Source organism: Diceros bicornis, chromosome 13 (genome assembly GCF_020826845.1).
Source record: "Diceros bicornis minor isolate mBicDic1 chromosome 13, mDicBic1.mat.cur, whole genome shotgun sequence".
NCBI lineage: Eukaryota > Metazoa > Chordata > Mammalia > Perissodactyla > Rhinocerotidae > Diceros > Diceros bicornis.
This window is the reverse complement of record NC_080752.1, coordinates 18,771,414-18,790,738: the sequence shown is the minus strand read 5'-3', so window position 1 is coordinate 18,790,738 and position 19,325 is coordinate 18,771,414. Positions and strand designations below refer to the sequence as shown.

At 38.3% G+C, this 19,325-nt stretch overlaps 1 protein-coding gene across 1 annotated transcript in view; it reads right to left on the bottom strand.

Moving 5' to 3' along the window:
- Positions 1–19,325, bottom strand: part of C8A (complement C8 alpha chain) — a 91,476-nt gene that overhangs the window by 48,847 nt on the left and 23,304 nt on the right. The window contains exon 5 of the mRNA XM_058553856.1: positions 4,714–4,816. Within this exon, the coding sequence (XP_058409839.1) occupies positions 4,714–4,816 (103 nt within the window). The remainder of the gene's footprint in view (positions 1–4,713; positions 4,817–19,325) is intronic.

The following is a 19,325-nucleotide window of genomic DNA, read 5'->3' as shown; positions in this document are numbered from 1 at the left end:
GTGGATGGTTTCTTTCACTGTGTAAAAGCTTTTTAGTTTGATATAGACTCACTTGTTAATTTTTGCTTTTTTTCCATCTCCTGAGGAGATGGATCCAAAAAACGTACTGCTAAAAGGATGCCAAAGAATTAACTGCTTATGTTTTCTTCTAGGAGTTTTATGGTTTCGGGTCTTAATTTAAATCTTTAATCCGTTTTGGGTTTATTTTTTTTATATGGTGTAAGAAAGTGTTCCAGTTTCATTCTTTTGCAAGTAGCTGTCCAGTTTTTCCAACACCATTTTTTGAAGAGACTGTCTTTTCCCCATTGTATATTATTGCTTCTTTTGTTGTAGATTAATTGACCATATAAGCGTGGGTTTATTTCCGGGCTATCATGTTCCATTGATCTGTGTGTCTGTTTTTGTGCCAGTACCATGCTGTTTTGATTACTATAGCTTTGTAGTATAGTTTGAAATCAAGGAGCATGATACTTCCAGCTTTGTTCTTCTTTCTCAAGATTGCTTTGGCTATTTTGGGTCTCGTGGTTCCATACAAATTTTAGGATTATTTGTTCTAGCTCTGTGAAAAACGCCATTGGTATTTTGATAAGCATTGCACTGAATCTGTAGATGGCTTTGGGTAGTATGGATATTTTAACAATATTAATTCTTCTAATTCATGAGCATGGAATATCTTTCCATTTATTTGTGTCATGTTCAATTTCTTTCATGAATATCTTATGGTTATCAGAGTACAGGTCTTTCACCTCCTTGGTTAAATTTATTCCTAGGTATTTTATTCTTTTTGATGTAATTGTAAATGGGATTGTTTTCTTAATTTGTCTTTCTAACAGTTCATTATTAGTGTAAAGAAATACAACAGATTTCTGTATATTGATTTTGTACCCTGCAACTTTACTGAATTCATTTATTAGTTCTAATAATTTTTTGGTGGAGTCTTTAGGGTTTTCTATATATGGTGTCATGTTATCCACAAATAGTGACAGTTTTACCTCTTCCTTTCCAATTTGGATGCCTTTTGTTTCTTTTTCTTGTCTGATTGCTCTGTCTAGAACTTACAGTACTATGTGGAATAAAAGTGGCAAGAGTGGGCATCCTTGTCTGGTTCCTGATCCTAAGATCCTAAGCTTTCAGATTTCACAGTTCGGTAAGATGTTAGCTATGGGCTTGTCATATATGGCCTTTATTATGTTGAGATATGTCCCCTCTATATCTACTTTGTTGAGAAGTTTCATCATAAATGCATGTTGAATTTTGTCAAGCGTTTTTTCTACATCTATTGAGATGATCATGTGGTTTTTACTCTTCATTTTGCTAATGTGGTGTATCACATTGATTGATTTGTGGATGTTGAACCAACCTGCCACCCCTGGGATAAATCCCGCTTGATCATGCTGTATGATCTTTTTAATGTATTGTTGAATTTGGTTTGCTAAATTTCGTTGAGGATTTTTGCGTTTATGTTCATCATAAATATTGGCTTGTAATTTTCTTTTTTTGCAGTATCTGTCTGCTTTCGGTATCAGGATAATGCCGGCCTCATAGAATGAGTTTGGAAGCTTTCTTTCCTCTTCAATTTTCTGGAATAGTTTGAGAAGTATGGGTATTAACTCTCCTTTAAAGGTTTGATAGAATTTACCCGTAAAGCCAACTGGTCCTGGACTTTCGTTTGTTGGGAGTTTTTTTGATTACTGATTCAATTTCATTACTAGTAATTGGTCTGTTCAGATTTTCTATTTCCTCCTGATTCAGTCTTGGAAGATTGTATGTTTCTAAGAATTTATGTATTTCTTCTAGGTTGTCCGATTTGTTGGCATATAATTGTTCGTGGTAATTTCTTATGATCCTTTGCATTTCTGTGGTGTCAGTTGTAACTTCTTCTCTTTCACTTATAATTTCATTTATTTGGGCCCTCTCTCTTTTTTTCTTGATGAATCTGGCTAAAGATTTGTCAATTTTATCTTTTCAAAGAATCAGCTCTTAGTTTCATTGATATTTTCTTTTTTTTTTTTTTTCAGTCTCTATTTTACTTATCTCCACTCTTGTCTTTATTATTCCTTCCTACTATTAACTTTGGGCTTTGTTTGTTCTTCTTCTTCTAGTTCCTTTAGGTGTAAGGTTAGATTGTTTATTGGAGATTTCTTGTTGCTTAAGGTAGGCCTGCATTGCCGTGAACTTTCCTCTTATAACTGCTTGTGCTGCGTTCCATGGATTTTGGAACATCGTGTTTCCATTTTCATTTGTCTCAAGGTATTTTTTAAATTTCCTCTTTGATTTCTTCATTGACCCATTGACTGTTTAGTAGCTGTTGTTTAGCTTCCATGTGTTTGTGTTTTTTCCAATTTTCTTCTTGTAATTATTTCTAGTTTCATACCATTGAGGTCATAAGAGATATTTGATATGATTTCAATCTTCTTAAATTTGTTGAGACTTGTTTTGTGGCCTAACATGCGATCTATTCTGGAGAATGTTCCATGTGCACTTGAAAATAATGTGTATTCTGCTGTTTTCAATGGAAGATTCTGTATATATCTATTAAGTCCATCTGGTCTAATGTGTTGTTTAAGGCCAATGTTTCCTTATTGATTTTCTGTCTGGATGATCTATCCATTGATGTAAGTGGGGTGTTAAAGTCCCCTACTATTATTATACTACTGTCAATTTCTCCCTTTATGTCTATTAATATTTGATTTATGTATTTAGGTGCTCCTATGTTGGGTGCATAGATATTTACAAGTGTTATATCCTTTTGTTGGATTTACCTTTTTATCGGTAGGTAATCCCTTTGTCACTCCTCATAGACTTTGTTTTAAAGTCTATTTTGTCTGATAAAAGCATTGCTACCCTAAATTTCTTTTCATTTCCATTTAAATAGAATATCTTTTTCCATCCCTTCACTTTCAGCTCTGTGTGTGTATTTAGATCTGAAGCAAGTCTCTTGTAGGCAGCATACATATGGGTCTTATTTTTCTCAGCCACCCTATGTCTTTTTTTAAAATTATTGTATTGAGGTCACATTGTTTTATAACACTCTGCAAATTTCAGGTGTACATCATTATATTTCAGTTTCTGTGTAGACTGCATGGTGTTCACCATCAAAAGTCTAGTTTCTACCCATCACTATACATATGTGCCCCTTTACTCTTTTTGCCCTCCCCCCATCCCTTTCCCCTTTTGATTGGATCATTTAGTCCACTTAAATTTAAACTAATTATTGATAGGTATATGCTTATTGCCACTTTGTTAATTTTTTTCTGGTTCTTTTTGTAGTTCTTCTCTGTTCCTTTCTTTTTGCTCTCTTCCATTGTGATTTGATGTTTTTCTTTAGTGTGATGTTTCTATTTCTTTCTCTTTATTTCTTGTGTATTTATTATAGGCTTTTGGTTTGCAGTTACCGTGAGGTTCATATATAACAACCTATGTATAGCAGTCTATTTTAAGATGATGGCGGCTTAAGATTTCAAAAGCACTACATTTTAACTCCTGCCCCCCATTTTATGTTTTTGATGTCATATTTCACATTTTTTAAATTTTGTGTATCCCTTAACTACTTATTGTAGATATAGATGATTTTACTACTTTTTTCTTTTAACCATCATACTAGCTATATAGATGGTTGATTCACTACTTTTACTATATGTTTGCCTTTACCAATGAGATTTTTTCCCTCATAGTTTTCTTATTTCTAGTTATAGCCTTTTCTTTTCTATTTAAAGAAGTCTGTTTAACATTTCTTATAAGGCTAGTTTAGTGGTGATGAACTCCTTTAGCTTTTGTTTATCTGGGAAACTCTTTATCTGTCTTTCAGTTCTGCATGATAACCTGGCAGGGTAGAGTATCTTGGTTGTAAGTTTTTTCCTTTAAGCACTTTGAAAATATCATGTACTCACTTCTGGTCTGTAAAGTTTCTGCTGAAACATCAGCTGATAGTCTTATGGGGGTTTCCTTGTATGTAGCTAGTTATTTTTCTCTTGCTGATTTTAAGATTCTCTCTTTATCTTTAACTTCTGACATGTTAATTATAATGTGTCTTGGTGTGGGTCTCTTAGAGTTCATCTTATTTGAACTCTCTGTGCTTCCTGGACTTGAATATCTGTTTCCTTCAAAGTCAGAATTTTAATACTTCTCCCTGCCAGAACAGAGTTAAGGAATGCTCCCAACATCTCCTTTCCCTTGGTATGCCACTGAGTTTAGTGACCATTAAAAACCATTTAAATAGGCAAAATAGACACATTTCTGTTCATTGGGTGTGTCAGCCTTTTCAATCCATGAAAGTGGAATCCTCAGGAATACCCTCTGTGGCATGCTCTGGTTTATCTCAGATCCCATTGTGGCATTGGCATTTTGTTATCAAGCCATTGGTAACAAAGCTGTTACCAAGCTCCAGATGACCCTCATTAGAAGGCAATAGATTGGCCAGAACCCAGAGACGCCATTGGGTATCTAGTGTGCCCCTGTCCAAGTGGCCACTTTTCTAAATATAAGCTATAACATACACCTTTTTCAGCCTCACCCAATAATGCCTTACAAACGAAATCAAAAGAAGAAGAAAAAGTTCCACCATCCATGTGTTCCTGGCTTCTGAATATCTATTTCTAGACCCGGTTTCTCCCCAGACCTCTAGATTTATAGATCCAACCGCTTATCTCCATTTGAATAACTAACATACAATTAAAATATTAAATGTCCCAAAACTAGTCATAAAGGTCTTACCTTTTTGTCCTGGCATGGGAAGCAATCTGTCCACTCTGACCAGTTGCTCAGCTGGCAGGTAACTGCTGTTGAGGTGGGACTCTGAGCAGCCCGACTTACTCTCCTAAAGAGAGAAAAGACTCCTCCTTCAATTTTTAAAATTTTTATTATGATAATTTCTATTTTTATTATAAATTCAAAAAGATCTTTTAATATGAAGGTATCTTAATAATATGAAACAGAAGCTGAATTTTTTCCCAGCTTTAATATAATTGACAAGTAAAAATTGTATATATTTAAGGTGTACAATGTGATGATTTGATGTACATATACATTGTGAAATGACTACCACAATCAAGCTAATTAATGCATCTATCACCTCCCATAGTTATCTTTTTTTTTCCCTTTAGTGTGGTGAAAAGACTTAAGATCAACTCTCTTAGCAAATTTCAAGTATACAATACAGTGTTAACTATAGTCGCCACGTTGTACATTAGATCCCCAGAACTTATTCATCTTATAACTGAAAGTTTGTAACCTTTGACCAACCCCTCCCCATCTTCCCTACTCCCCAGCCCCTTGTAACCACCATTCTACTCTCTGGTTCTAGGAGTTCAACTTTTTTAGATTCCACATATAAATCAGATCACGCAGCACTGTCTTTCTCTGTCTGGCTTATTTCACTTAGCATAATGTCCTCCAGGTTCTCCATGTTGTTGCAAATGGCAGGATTTCCTTATTTTTTACGGCTGAACAGATGCTGAATTTTTTAATTTGTAAAGTTTGCCCATTGCTTTGGTCATCTGGATACCTGTAGCAGCAGAACTCAAGGCAATATATTCCCTTAACCTTCAAGTTATCTGGAGGTGGGAGTGGGGATGGAGCAGAGAGAGGAGGGGAACGTCAACAAATGCACAGGTATCCGTACTTGGAAGGCTTGTCTGTAAGGGTACTTCCAACACTTGAATGATTTTATCTTCCTTCTTAAGAATTATTGCATGTGCTGTTTTTAAAACAAAAGACATGTGGCCTATTGCCCTTTCTCCTTTTTCCAATTATTTTTATTGTGGTAAAATACATATGACATTAAATTTACTATCTTAACCATTTTTAAGCGTTAAATACAACCATCACTAATATCCATCTCCAGAACTCTTTTCATCTCCCTGAATCAATTTTGAGATGCAAAATTTAAGCAAAGGAAGAACCTGTGCACACTTTCTTTCCAGTCAATCACAGTTTTAAGAAATGAAGAATGAAAATTTATTGTGTTCCTACTCTACGTAGGTACGATGCTGGAGTGTTTATATAAACTATCTCTCTTAATCCTAGATCAAGCCTATGTGGATCAAATTACTCTAATTGTAGGGAGACAAGTAATGAAGAGGGCTAACACTTTTTGAAGAGTCCAAGTAGCAGAAAGCACAGTAGTTAAGAACATGGGGTCTGGGATGAGAGGACTGAGTTTGAATCTTAGCCACCTTAGCCACCTGACTTGGAAAACTTGAGCAAGTTGCTTAACATCTCTGAGCTACAGCATTCCCATCTGTAAAACAATGTTAAAAATAACATTACCTAATAGGGTTATTGAAAGCACATTAAAACGTTTATGAAGTGTTTATTAATAGTTGGCTTTTATTGTGACATGCTAGGATATTACATGGATTATCTCATTTAATCTCTGTACTGATCCTAGGAGGTAAATATTACTGGCCCTATTTTATATAAAAGAAAGTTGAAGTTCCTAAAAGCTAAGTAGTCCCTGAAGTCATAGCCCAGGAATGACAGAGGCAGAATTTGAACTAGTTGATTTGATGGCAAAGTCCATCTCCAGTTCCTCATCATGCTGTTGCCTCCTCAGTTTACAAATCAGCCAACAGAAATGAGAGGGTGAGACCCTTGCCTGGGGTAACAGAGGTAGAAGGTAGAAACTGGTCTGTCTCTAATCTTGTGTTCTGTTACCCCATGCTACCTCCTTAGGCGTTAAAAAGCTTGCCCAGGTCAATCAGCACTCAGGGCGAGGTGGGCAAGCCACAAGCTTGCCTGGCTCCAAGCCTGAGCCTCTTTCCACAGCATCATCACTGCTGCTGCAGCTTCACAGCCTGGTCAGCCCATTAAGCAAAGGAGCAAGGTTGTGTGTTACCACCAAAATTACCACAACCTCTGAGAGCCAGGCAGCCCCTGCTGGGATGAATGACACAGTTATCTTCCTCGTGTAGGAAAACAAGTGCTTCAAATCTCATTCTAATTCTGCTGTGAGCTGCTACTCATGATGAATGATGACACTTAGCCTGAATCCCTAGACAAAGAGCCATGGGATTGTCAGGAAAGTGATGGTCATCTTTGACACTGCTCCTCAAACTTGGGTACCAGGACCCTTTACACTCTAGTATATCATTGAGGACTCCAAAGAGCTTTTTCAAGTGGGCTAGATCTATAGTTATTCACAAAATTCAAAATCAAAACTGAGAAATTTTTAAAACGTATTTATTTATTTAAAATTACAATAACAAACACATTACATGTTACCATAAATAACACAATTTATTAAAAAATACATTTCCAAGAAAAATAATTAGTGAAAAGAGTGTCATTGTTTTACATTTTTGCTATCTCCTAATGTCTGGTTTAGTACAAAGCAGCTAGATTCTTATTTCTGCTTCTGCAGTCTGTTGCATTATGTTGTTTTGGTTGAAGTCTATGAAGGAAATTCAGCCTCATACAGTTATTTAGTTGAAAAAGTTATGTAGCTGAGGAGCGTTTTAATAATCTTTTCAGATAATTGTGGATGTTCTTTGATACTACGCCAAAACTTGACAAGTGGTAATTTCTTAAATGTTGGTTGTAATGTGGAATCTGAAAGCATATCAATGAATTTTTTTGTACTCTGCTACATTAAAACCATTGGTCTATGTAGACTTTGAATGGATCTGGTACCCATACATGATTTTTGTAACATCAGGCATTGGAAATATAGAAAATAATGATTCGCGGAGGGTGCATATCTTAAAAATATTAACACATTTCATTATACAATATTAAAAAATCAAATTTGTTAATATCACCAGCGATCTCATCAAACTCATGGTAGTGGATATGTTTTCCAAAATTTTAATTTTTGCTTGAAAGCTCAAATTTTGTTACTGGTAACAAATAATGTTATTTGTTTTCCTTGAAGTGATAGGCTTTCTGTTCAGTTTGAGACAATCTCTGCCAAATATCTAAGCCTGAATAACCATTGTTTGTCTGGCAGCTGTTCTGTCAAGTGAAAACAATATTGCAGGAAAAAAGTGGCTACTTTGACTTATAACTCAAACAATTGCTTTTTTTCAAGACAATCATCACACTTCAGTATGGCAGAAGTTCTTTACGTATTCTTATTTTGTCACATAGAATATTTAAATAACATGTATTAAAACATTGAGGTTTAATAAGATTAACAATTTCTACTGTTTCAAGAAGGACTTTCTTAAGCAAAACTTCATTTCTTTCCCGTGAGTTTGGTGCCACTGCCTTGATTTGTACCAAGGCCACAGTAGTTTTATCCACCATTACTTTTGTATCATCAGTGCAAATATAAGCACAGTGAAAAGGGAAAATAATGTCTTAGTATTACTGTGAAATTGTTGTGAACTCCAAGATCTCCCTCCCCTCAAAAGATCTTGAGGACTCCCTGGGGTCTACAGACCCCACTTTGAGAAAGTTGGGTCTATAAAATGATGCCAGTATACGACACCAGCCCTGCTGTCCCCAGCAGTGCTCATCTCACAGTTCCTCTCCACTCCAATTCCTCCCATCATCCTGGGAGACCTCATCATCCCTATAAATGAGCATCTAACACTCTGCCCTCTCAGTTACTCCTTTTCCTCACTTCCGATGACCTTTTTCTTCACTCTGCTATCTTCCGTGGTCACATGCTGGACCTTCTCATTCTCTGAAACACGTCTTCCTCCAAATCTCTAATTCTTGACTCACCTGTGAGTAGTTATTTGGGGACCCCATAGCCTCTTCTCCTTCTATATGCTGTAGGATTCTCACTGTACTTCTGTTTGGACCTCACTGGGGCCTCCACCAAGACCTGAGCTTTCTCTAGATCAATAAGACCCCCTCCTGTTTTCATTTCCCTTTATAATTAGTTTTGATTCCATGATCCATCGTTTTAAAATCTTAACTATATCCTAAATTCCTGGACCACAGTGTTCCCTTGATCACACTTACCTGTAAAACCCAATGCTGAATGAACTCAACTATCTATCTCTTCACCTGGTTAATTCCTAGACATCTTTCTGTCTCATTGTAAACATCAGTTCCTTAGGGAGATATTTCTCAACACCCACACTGGTTAGCTACCTCCCGTCATATGATTTGGTCAATATCTGCACATCTCCTTCTCAACATATAATTATCACACTTGTAATTTTTGTATAATTTCTGTCTTCCCCACCACACTGTAAGCTCTATGAAGGTGAGTACTGTACTGTCTGTATGTTTGCTACTGAAGTTTCAGCACTTATCATGGTGCCAGACCCAAGGAAGGTACTCAGTAAATACTTAGGAAAGGAAAAAAAAAAAAACGAAGAGAAGAAGGAGGAAAAAAGAGAGGGAGAGAGGGAGGAAGGGAGGAAAGAAGGAAGGAAGGAAGGGGAAGGAAGGAAGGGAAAGGAAGGAAGGAAATAAGGGAAGGGAAAAAATAAAACCAGTCTACGGGAAATAGAATGACATTGTTTAGAGATTTATTTGAACCTAATTCCCAGTTAGAATCTAATTAAATAATCCTAGTATCTAGATATTCAAATGGCTCAAGGTTTGGTCCATATGTCATTTTTCTGGTAGATTATGCTAATAAAAAATGTTTGAAGCATAGGAACGTGGAGAAAGACAAGGGTTCTAATCATTGAAAGGTGAGAGAGAAGGTAGAGGGAGAAGGTTTGGAAGCAGAAAATGATTCCAGCATTAGTTCTGCAGCTCACTATGGAATTGTCAAGATAATGTCATTGTAAGCCCACAGAGACTACATTATGATGTCAAAATGGAAGGAAACAGTATTAATGGATGGAAGCAAAAGCTTAGACAGAGCAGGGCTGTGTTGCTGTAGTTTTAAAAGCTTTGTGACATGATGTCTAGACAGAAGCACACACAGTAATGCTATCACTGAAGCAGGAGTACAGAAGCGACACAAGGACCATTCATTAAGTCATTACAGGGCTCCAACCTTCTAGCCAATATCAATATGACCAGCATTTTCTCTTATCCTTCCAAGGAATTTGTTAATGTAGTTTATTTTTTGCTGATTATAAACGTCATACATTCTCATTAAAGAGAACATAGAAAAGATTATAAAAGAAAAAAATTGCCCCAAATCCTACCACCATTAATATTTTGTTATATTTCCTTTCATTCTTTATTTTCATAACATAGTTGAGGTCATACTGAGTATTACATTTTACATCCTAATTTTTCCACTTAATATTTTAGAAGAAATGTAAACTATTTATGATCACCGCACATTGTTCCACTTCCCTAACATTAAACAATTAGAGTATTAAGCACCCAGTTTTTCTGTATTCTAAGCTACTTACTGAAGATAGATCCTGTAGGATGGGATGGCTGAGTTGAAGGATACAAATGAGTTTAAAGCTTATGACACATATGGTCAAATGGCTTTCCAAAAGAACTGTATCAATTTTTCAATTACTTAAGGAACCATTAATAAATCTGTGGCCTAGTAAATCCTGGCAAATAGTTTTAAAGCATCTCCCAGCTACTGAAAATCTATTCAAGCAGTAAGGCATTTAATATGAGCACTGGGATTCAGGAGTCTTTGATCCTAGTCTTTAGTGTGCATCTACCTTGTTGTGCTACTATGGGCAAGTTTCTTTAATTATCTGGTTTTTAGTTTTTCATGTGTAGAATCACAAATCAGTCTAGCGCTATTGCAGGGTTTCTCAAAGTGTGCTCTGTGGAGGGCTAGTTCCTGAGATATGCACCTGAGGTGGAGGAGGAAAAGAAGAAAACTTACCTCAAACATAGTTGGATGTATTGCATACACTATACTACTCTTGGAGATTTAAAATGCCCAACAATATATTAAAGGCTCTGAGGAGTTCTGCATTTTAATTTACTTAACCCAGCATTTACCCAATTTTTTGAACACAAGTCATTTCTTTTTTCATGTAACATCTGTAAGACTATATAACAGCATTGAAGAAACACTGATGCAACAGAAAGGGTTTTAGAGTCTGCCAAACATGCATTAAAATCTAGTTTCTGTTACTTACTAAACTTCAATTTTTTTATAGCTAAAAAAACAAGGATAATAATAACTGTGAGACTGTTTTCAATATGGAGTGAGATCACGTATGTAAAGCCCCAAGCACAAGCCTGACATACATGGTAGTTTCTTCTCTCTGACCTTCTCAGCCCCATACATGCTCATCAAAGCTCTACGTCTTCATCAAAAATGTATTGAACGTCTACTCTGTACAGAGCTGTGGGCTAGTGAGATGCTTTCCATCTGGCTTTTTAAATAGGGTGACATGTTGGCCAAAGGTCCTAAAACTTGGAGTTGAACATGCAACCTACGAGTCTGCTGCTTGACCCCAAAATGTGGCCACCTCAGCAATTTAGATCACAAAATTAATTAGCTCCAATCCTAGGCTAGAAGGTCAAAAGGCCTAACTAACCCCTGATTATAACCAGGGGTCACCATAATAAGTTGCCTCAGCTTATATTCAAGGCTCATTGTCACTAATTATATAATCTTGAGCCAGTCCCATTCAGTTACATGAAAATTACCTCATGAAACTGAGGTATTTTAAATTTGACTTTGAATGTGCTGAGTCTCCAGTGACCTCCATGTTGCTAAATCCAGTGGAAAGTTTTCTGGCTTGGACTTCCTTGCCCTCTGTTAACCACTGTTTCCTTCTTGAAATCTTTCCTTTCTTGGACTTCTTTAGCACCACACTTTCTTGCTCCCTTCCTACCTCCGTGGCCAGTTCTCTCTGACTTCTCTAAAAACCGAATTCCTCAAGGTGCAGTCTTGCCTTTCTTCCTTTCTCTTTCTGCTTTTCTCACTCTTCAGGAGGTGAGATCCATTTCCTGGGCTTCACATACCATCTATGGTAATGCCTCCTAAATTTAAATCCTCAATCCAGACCACTCCTCTGAAATACGTTTTGTTTATCCAGCTGCCCCATCTTCCATCTCCACTAGGTGTCTCTCAGGCATGGCAAACTTCAGGTCTCCAAATCTAAACTCATAATTTTCTCCTTTTATCCAGCTCCTCTCTCAGTTTCACCCACATCAGTAAGTGGACCCACCATAGCATGCAGTTGCTCAAGCCAGATACCTAGCAGTGGTCTTTAATTCCTTTCTTCCCCTCACCCCTATATCCAGTCCTTTGGAAATTTCTGTCAATTTTACTTTCAAGATATATCTCAAATATCTTCCCTTCTGTCTATCTCTCGTGCCCCTGTCTTAATTTAAGGCACCGTTATCTCTCACCCAGATAATTTCTATGGCCTCCTATAAGCTAAAACCTTCCACTTCACCTTCCTCCAGTCTCTTCTCTGCACAGCCACTAGGATTATTTTTTAAAGTTATAAATCAGATGATACCCTGCCTTTACGAGACCCTCCAGTGTGTTTCTTTATTTTTTAGTACACATAGACTAAAATCCAAATTCCTCATCACGGTACCCGAGGTCCTCTGTGATCTGGCCTCTGCTCACCTTTCTGACATCCTCTCTAGGCACAATCCCCTGCTCTCATGCTGTTCCCATCCTTCAGTTCCATGAACATGACGAGCCATTTCCCACTGGAGGTCTCAGCACCTGCTGATCTACCCATTCTGCCCTGCTCTTCACATGGTTTCTCCTTACCATCCTTCACGTCTCAGCTTAAATGCCATCTCCATGGAGAAACCTCCCCAACCAGCATATCTTTAGGTTGCTGATATCCTCTATCAAAGGGTCCTATTTGTATCCTTCATAGTATTTATCACATTTCTTACTGAAATGTTTACATGTTTTTTGACTAACTCCTCACTACACTGTAAATTCCAGGAGGGTACAGACATTATCTGTTTAGTTCACCACCTAGCGCCTAGCATACCTGGAATACGTATTGAATGAATGAATGAAAAAAAATGAGTGAATGAATGAAAAAAAGGTATCTACTATGTACCAGGTACACATAGAATTCCACAAAGAACTTCTGGTTCTGAGCATGTGCCAGGCTTTTGTGCAATATATGTGTAATGCTAATTCCTCCACATAGCATAATCTCACCTCATTCATCTGGCTGAATGTTCCCAGTTTGATTAAGTCTCATTTCCTGTAGACAGCTTTCCTTGACCTACCTGGCTTATGTTAACATAATTCCATACACATAGAGCTTCTCACACTTTATTTCTACCCCTACACTGCAAGTTCTGCAGGGCAGGGATCATGACTATACTGTTTACCATAGTACCCAAGCACTAAGTGCAGCACCTGGCATATAGTAGGAACTCAATAAAAATTTTTGGTATTAATATATTATCTCATTTCAACTTCACAAGAACCCTGTGCAGTAGGAATTATTATACCCATTTTATAGATAAGTAAAGTAGATTCATAGGAAGATGAAATAACTTGCTTAAGGTTATATAGATAGTAAATGGCAAAGCAAAGATTCAAACCAAGGCTGTTTGACTCCAAACCTATGCATTGTTTTAGCATCCCAAGATGAAGGATTTCTGACAAAAGGGAAATACAGTAATAAAAATATTATTCTAAAAGCTTACCGTGTTCCAGGTTCTGTGCTAAGTACTTTATATGAACTCTCTTAACTCCTGACAAGCACTCTATGAAATATGTATTATCTCTATTTTATAGATGAGAAAACTGAGCCTTAGAGAGTTAAAGGAACTTGTTCAAGTTTTATAGCCACTAAGTGGTGAAGCCATAATTTAAACCCAGTTTCAAGTATAGCTAAAGATTAGTTATCCTGAGCAAAGTCTCCATATTCACAAGACTCACGTTTGAGTCATATCCACTATGCAAATTGTTCATATTAGTTAAAAACTCATGTAGCCTGAATACGCATTGATTTCCAGTTATCTGGACAATTATTGAAAATATTCACATGGCCCTGGCCCAGGATACACTGGTAAACACACTCTGATGTCTATGAAAGCAATAAAATAAAAAGGAGGATCATGATTTAAATTTCTTTAGGGTCTACTGCCTATTTGGCCTATTTAAAATGAACAGACAAACAAACCTTTGTGGTTATCCTCTATGTTTGAGGTCCTCATTCATGTTTCTTCAGTCTTCCCAAGGATTTTTGTTCATTCTCTACCAGCGGAAATGTTGGTTGAAACCTTATGAAAACTTTGGGCATCTTAACTCAAAATTAAATATTTGTCTTGCTTATCAAAATGGTTGCTTAGGACATCAGCATCATGGCAGAGTGAGCTTCATGCATTGAACTCTCCCCCTCTAAGACACAACAAAAATGACATTCATATTCCAACAGAAGCTATTCACACAACACAGGGAACGTCTGAGGCACACAGGCAACTGTACACCTGAGGACTGCGGTGCTGGAATCCCCAGAGTAAGTGGAAGGAGTTAAGAGGAGCCCCTTCCTTCCCCAAGGACTGCGACCCAGAGACTAAGACCACACAGCTCTCAGCAGGGGGAGGGGAGGCTTGCCACGTGAAAACCTGCACTCTCCAAGACCCCTCATGGCCCGTGGGGATCCCCCTACAGAGGGAGCGGAACTGTTGCGAGGGTACTTTCAACAAGCTAGCCCCTCAGGGGAGCAGAGAGCGACAGCCAGGCGAGAAACCTCTGAGAATGGGGAGGCAAAAGTAAGCACCCCTCCCTCACCTGGCCCACCCGGCTGGCGTTTCAGCACGGCGTTGCTTTAGCTCAGCCCCATCCCCAAAGGCAGCGGCCTCCAGGCACCCGGGCCCCACCAGCAGGGGCAGTGTGACCACACCCCACCCCCACAAGCAATGGCCCCCAGGTGCCCGGGCTGACCAGCAGCAGGGCAAGCCTGTGCCCCTACACCAGAGGCAGCGGCAGCTCAGGCCCCACCATGCCACAGCCCCAGCTGCTCCAGCTGGACCAAGCCATGGCCCCAGCTGCCCCAGCTCCACTGTGCCATGGCCCCAGCTCCTTTGGCTCAACTGTGCTCCGGCCCCAGCTCCTTTGGCTTGACTGCACCCCCCTAACCCCAGCTCCAGCTGCTTTGGCTTGGCCTGTGCTCAGGCTGCAGCTGACTTGGTGCCAGCAACTTCAGCCCACCACACTCCAGTTCCAGCTTCTTCAACCTAGCAGTGCTCCAGCTCCTCCTTCTTCTGCCCACCGCACTCCAGTTCCAGCTTCTTCAGCCCAGCGGTGCTCCAGCTCCTGCTTCTTCGGCCCAGCGGCACTGCAGCTGCAGTTGCTTCAACCCTTCCTCACCCGAGCCCCAGCTGCTTTGGCCTAGCTGCACTCCAGTCCCAGCTGTTCCCAAACTCCAGCTCCAGCTGTTCCCACACTTCACCCCCAGCAGCCTCCACTCAGCCGCACCTCAGATCAGCCAGGGGCTGAAGAGAGTGCCCACGGATTGAGGCGGGCCAGAATACACAGCCCTTGACCCCCAGCCAGCCGCAGCAGGAGGAAACTGAGACCATATACTTTCCCTATGAGAAAAAGTAAGCCAACACCATAAGGCACTTTGCAAAAATACACTAAATCTCCAGACCAAAAGGAAAATGACAAGCACCCAGAAGTCAACCTGGAAAGCACAGAAATGTATAACCTCAATGACAGAGAATTCAAAGTAGCCGTCATAAAAAAGCTTAATGAAATACAAGAAAACACAGACAGACAATTCAATGAAATCAGGAGTTTCTTCACAAAAGAGATTGAAACTATAAAAAAAAAAACAATCAGAAATCTTAAAGATGAAAAACACAATAGAGGAGATAAAGACAAATCTGGAAGCCTTAAGAATCAGAGCTGACAATATGGAGGAAAGAATTAGCAATATTGAGGATGGCAATGCAGAAATGCTCCAGATGGAGGAGGAAAGAGAACAAAGACTAAAAAGAAATGAAGAAACTCTCTGAGAAATATCTGACTCAATTAGGAAATCCAACAGTAGGATTATAGGTATTCCAGAGGAGAAGAGAGGGAAAAAGGAGCAGAGAACTTGTTCAAAGAAATAATCGCTGAGAACTTCCCAAACCTGGGGAAGGAGCTGGAAATACCAGTGAATGAAATAAATAGATCTCCTAAATATATCAACATGAAAAGACCCTCTCCAAGGCATATAGTAGTAAAGCTAGCAAAAATCAACAACAAAGAAAAAATATTAAGGGCAGCTAGACAAAAAAAAAAAGAAATAAGATACAAAGGATTTTCTATCAGGCTCTCAGCTGATTTCTCGACAGAAACTTTACAGGCTAGGAGAGAGTGGAATGATACAGTCAAAATTCTTAAGGACAGAAACTTTCAGCCAAGAATACTCTATCCAGCAAAAATATCCTTCAGATATGATGGAGAAATAACTATCCCAGACAAACAAAAGCTACAGGAGTTCATTGCCACAAGATTCTCACTACAAGAAGTGCTCAAGAAGGCCCTCACCCCTGAGGAAAAAAAGAGAAAGGGAATTCAAAGTTTTGAACAAGGAGGAAAATAGGTTGTCAAAACCAGAAAAAATTGCAATCCTCTATCAAAATAGATTAGCAAACACTTAATTATAAAACTAAAGATCAAGGGTAGGTAAGCACCAAGAATGAATATAACCTCATCATGTTAAACACAAACTCACAACACAAGAAGTAATAAGATGTGACAACAATAACTTAGAAGGGGAAAAGGAAAGGGATCGAATCAACTTAGTCTAAGGGAATAAGAGGCCATCAAAAAATGGACTATCACATCCACGAGATTTTTTATTCAAACCTCATGGTAACCACTAACCAAACAATCAGAACAGAATCACACATGATAAAGAAAGAGAAAACTAAGAGAACCCACATACAGAACTACCAAACTGAATTGGTAGTCTGAAACACACAGGACAAGAAACAAAAGAAATGCAAAAGAACCAGATAAAGAGCGATGAAATAACAACAACAAGCCCCCATATATCAATAATTACCCTAAATGTAAATGGACTGAACTCTCCAATCAAAAGACAGAGTGGTGGGATGGATTAAAAAACAAGACCCAATAATATGCTGCCTCCAGGAAACACATCTCAGCTCTAAGGACAAACACAGGCTCAGAGTGAAAGGATGGAAGACAATACTCCAAGCTAACGGCAAAGAAAAGAAAGCAGGTGTTGCCATACTTGTATCAGACAAAGCTGACTTCAAGATAAAACAGGTAATGAGAGACAAAGAGGAGCAATATATAATGATAAAAGGGACACTCCACCAAGAAGATATATCACTTTTAAATATATATGCACCCAATACAGGAGCACGAAAGTACATAAAGCAGCTATTAAAAAACCTAAAAGGAGATATTAACACCAACACAGTAGTAGTAGGGGATCTTTTTTTTTTTTAATAATTTTATTTATTTATTTTTCCCCCCAAAGCCCCAGTAGATAGTTGTATGTCATAGCTGCACATCCTTCTAGTTGCTGTATGTGGGACGCGGCCTCAGCATGGCCGGAGAAGCAGTGTGTCGGTGCGCGCCCGGGATCGAACCTGGGCCACCAGCAGCAGAGTGCGCGCACTTAACTGCTAAGCCACAGGGCCGGCCCGTAGTAGGGGATCTCAACACCCCACTCTCATCAATGGACAGATCATTCAGACAGAAAATCAATAAGGAAATAATGGACTTAAATGAAAAACTTGATGAAATGGACTTAATAGATATGTATGGAGCACTCCATCCAAACACAGCAGATTACACATTCTTCTCAAGCGCACATGGAACATTCTCAAGAATAGACCATATGTTGGGAAGCAAGGCATGTCTATGTAAATTTAAGAAGATTGAAATCATAACAAGAATCTTTTCTGACCATAATGTCATGAAGCTAGAAATCAACTACAAGAAAAAAACCGGGAAAGTGACAAAGCTGTGGAGACTCAACAACATGCTACTAAACAACCAATGGATCATTGATGAAATTAAAGGAGAAATCAAATCATATCTGGAGACAAATGAAAATGAAAATACACTGTACCAACTCATATGGGATGCAGCAAAAGTGGTCCTGAGAGGGAAACTCATAGCAATATAGGCCCATCTTGACATGCAAGAAAAAGCCCAAATAAGCAACCTCAAACTACGCCTAACAGAATTAGAAAAAGAAGAACAAACAAAGCCTAAAGTCAGCAGAGGGAGGGAAATAATAAAATTCAGAGCAGAAATAAATGAAATTGAAATAAGAAAAATAGCAGAAAGGATCAATGAAACAAAGAGCTTGTTCTTTGAGAAGATAAACAAAATTGACAAACCCTTAGCCAGACTCACCAAGAAAAAAAGAGAGAAGGCTCAAATAAATAAAATTAGAAATGAAAAAGAAGAAATTACACTGGATACCACAGAAATACAAAAGATTATAAGAGAATACTATGAAACACTGTATGCCAACAAATTGGAGAATCTACAAGAAATGGATAAATTCTTAGACTCATACAACCTCCCAAAACTGAATCAAGAAGAAATAGAGAATCTGAATAGATCAATCACAAGTAAAGAGATTGAAACAGTAATCAAAAACCTCCAAAAAAATAAAAGTCCAGGACCAGATGGCTTCTCTGGAGAATTTTACCAAACATTCCAAGAAGACTTAATACCTATCCTTCTCAACCTATTCCAAAACATAGAGGAAGATGGAACACTTCCCAACACATTCTATGAGGCCAACATCACCCTGATACCGAAGCCAGACAAAGACAATACTAAGAAGGAAAACTACAGACCAATATCCCTGATGAACATAGATGCAAAAATCCTCAACAAAATATTGGCAAACCAAATACAGCAATACATTAAAAAGATCATACACAATGATCAAGTGGGATTTATACCAGGGACACAGGGATGGTTCAACATCCGCAAATCAATCAATGTGATACACCACATTAACAAAACAAGGAATAAAAACCATAACATCATCTCAATAGATGCAGAGAAGGCTTCTGACAAGATGCAACATCCACTTATGATAAAAACTCTCAAGAAAATGGGTATAGAAGGAAAGTACCTTAAGATAATACAGGCCATACATGACAAACCCACAGCCAACATCATACTCAATGGGAAAAAACTGAAAGCCATCCCTCTGAAAGCAGGAACAAGACAAGGGTGCCCACTCTGACCACTCTTATTCAACACAGTACTGGAGGTTCTGGCCAGAGCAACTAGGCAAGTAAAAGGAATAAAAGGAATCCAAATAGGCAATGAAGAAGTGAAACTCTCACTGTTTGCAGATGACATGATCTTATATATAGAAAACCCTAAAGAATCCATTGGGAAACTATCAGAAATAATCAACAATTACAGCCAAGTTGCAGGGTACAAAATCAACTTACAGAAATCAGTTGCATTTCTATATACCAGCAATGAACTAACAGAAAGAGAACTCAAGAAGACAATCCCATTTACAATTGCAACAAAAAGAATAAAA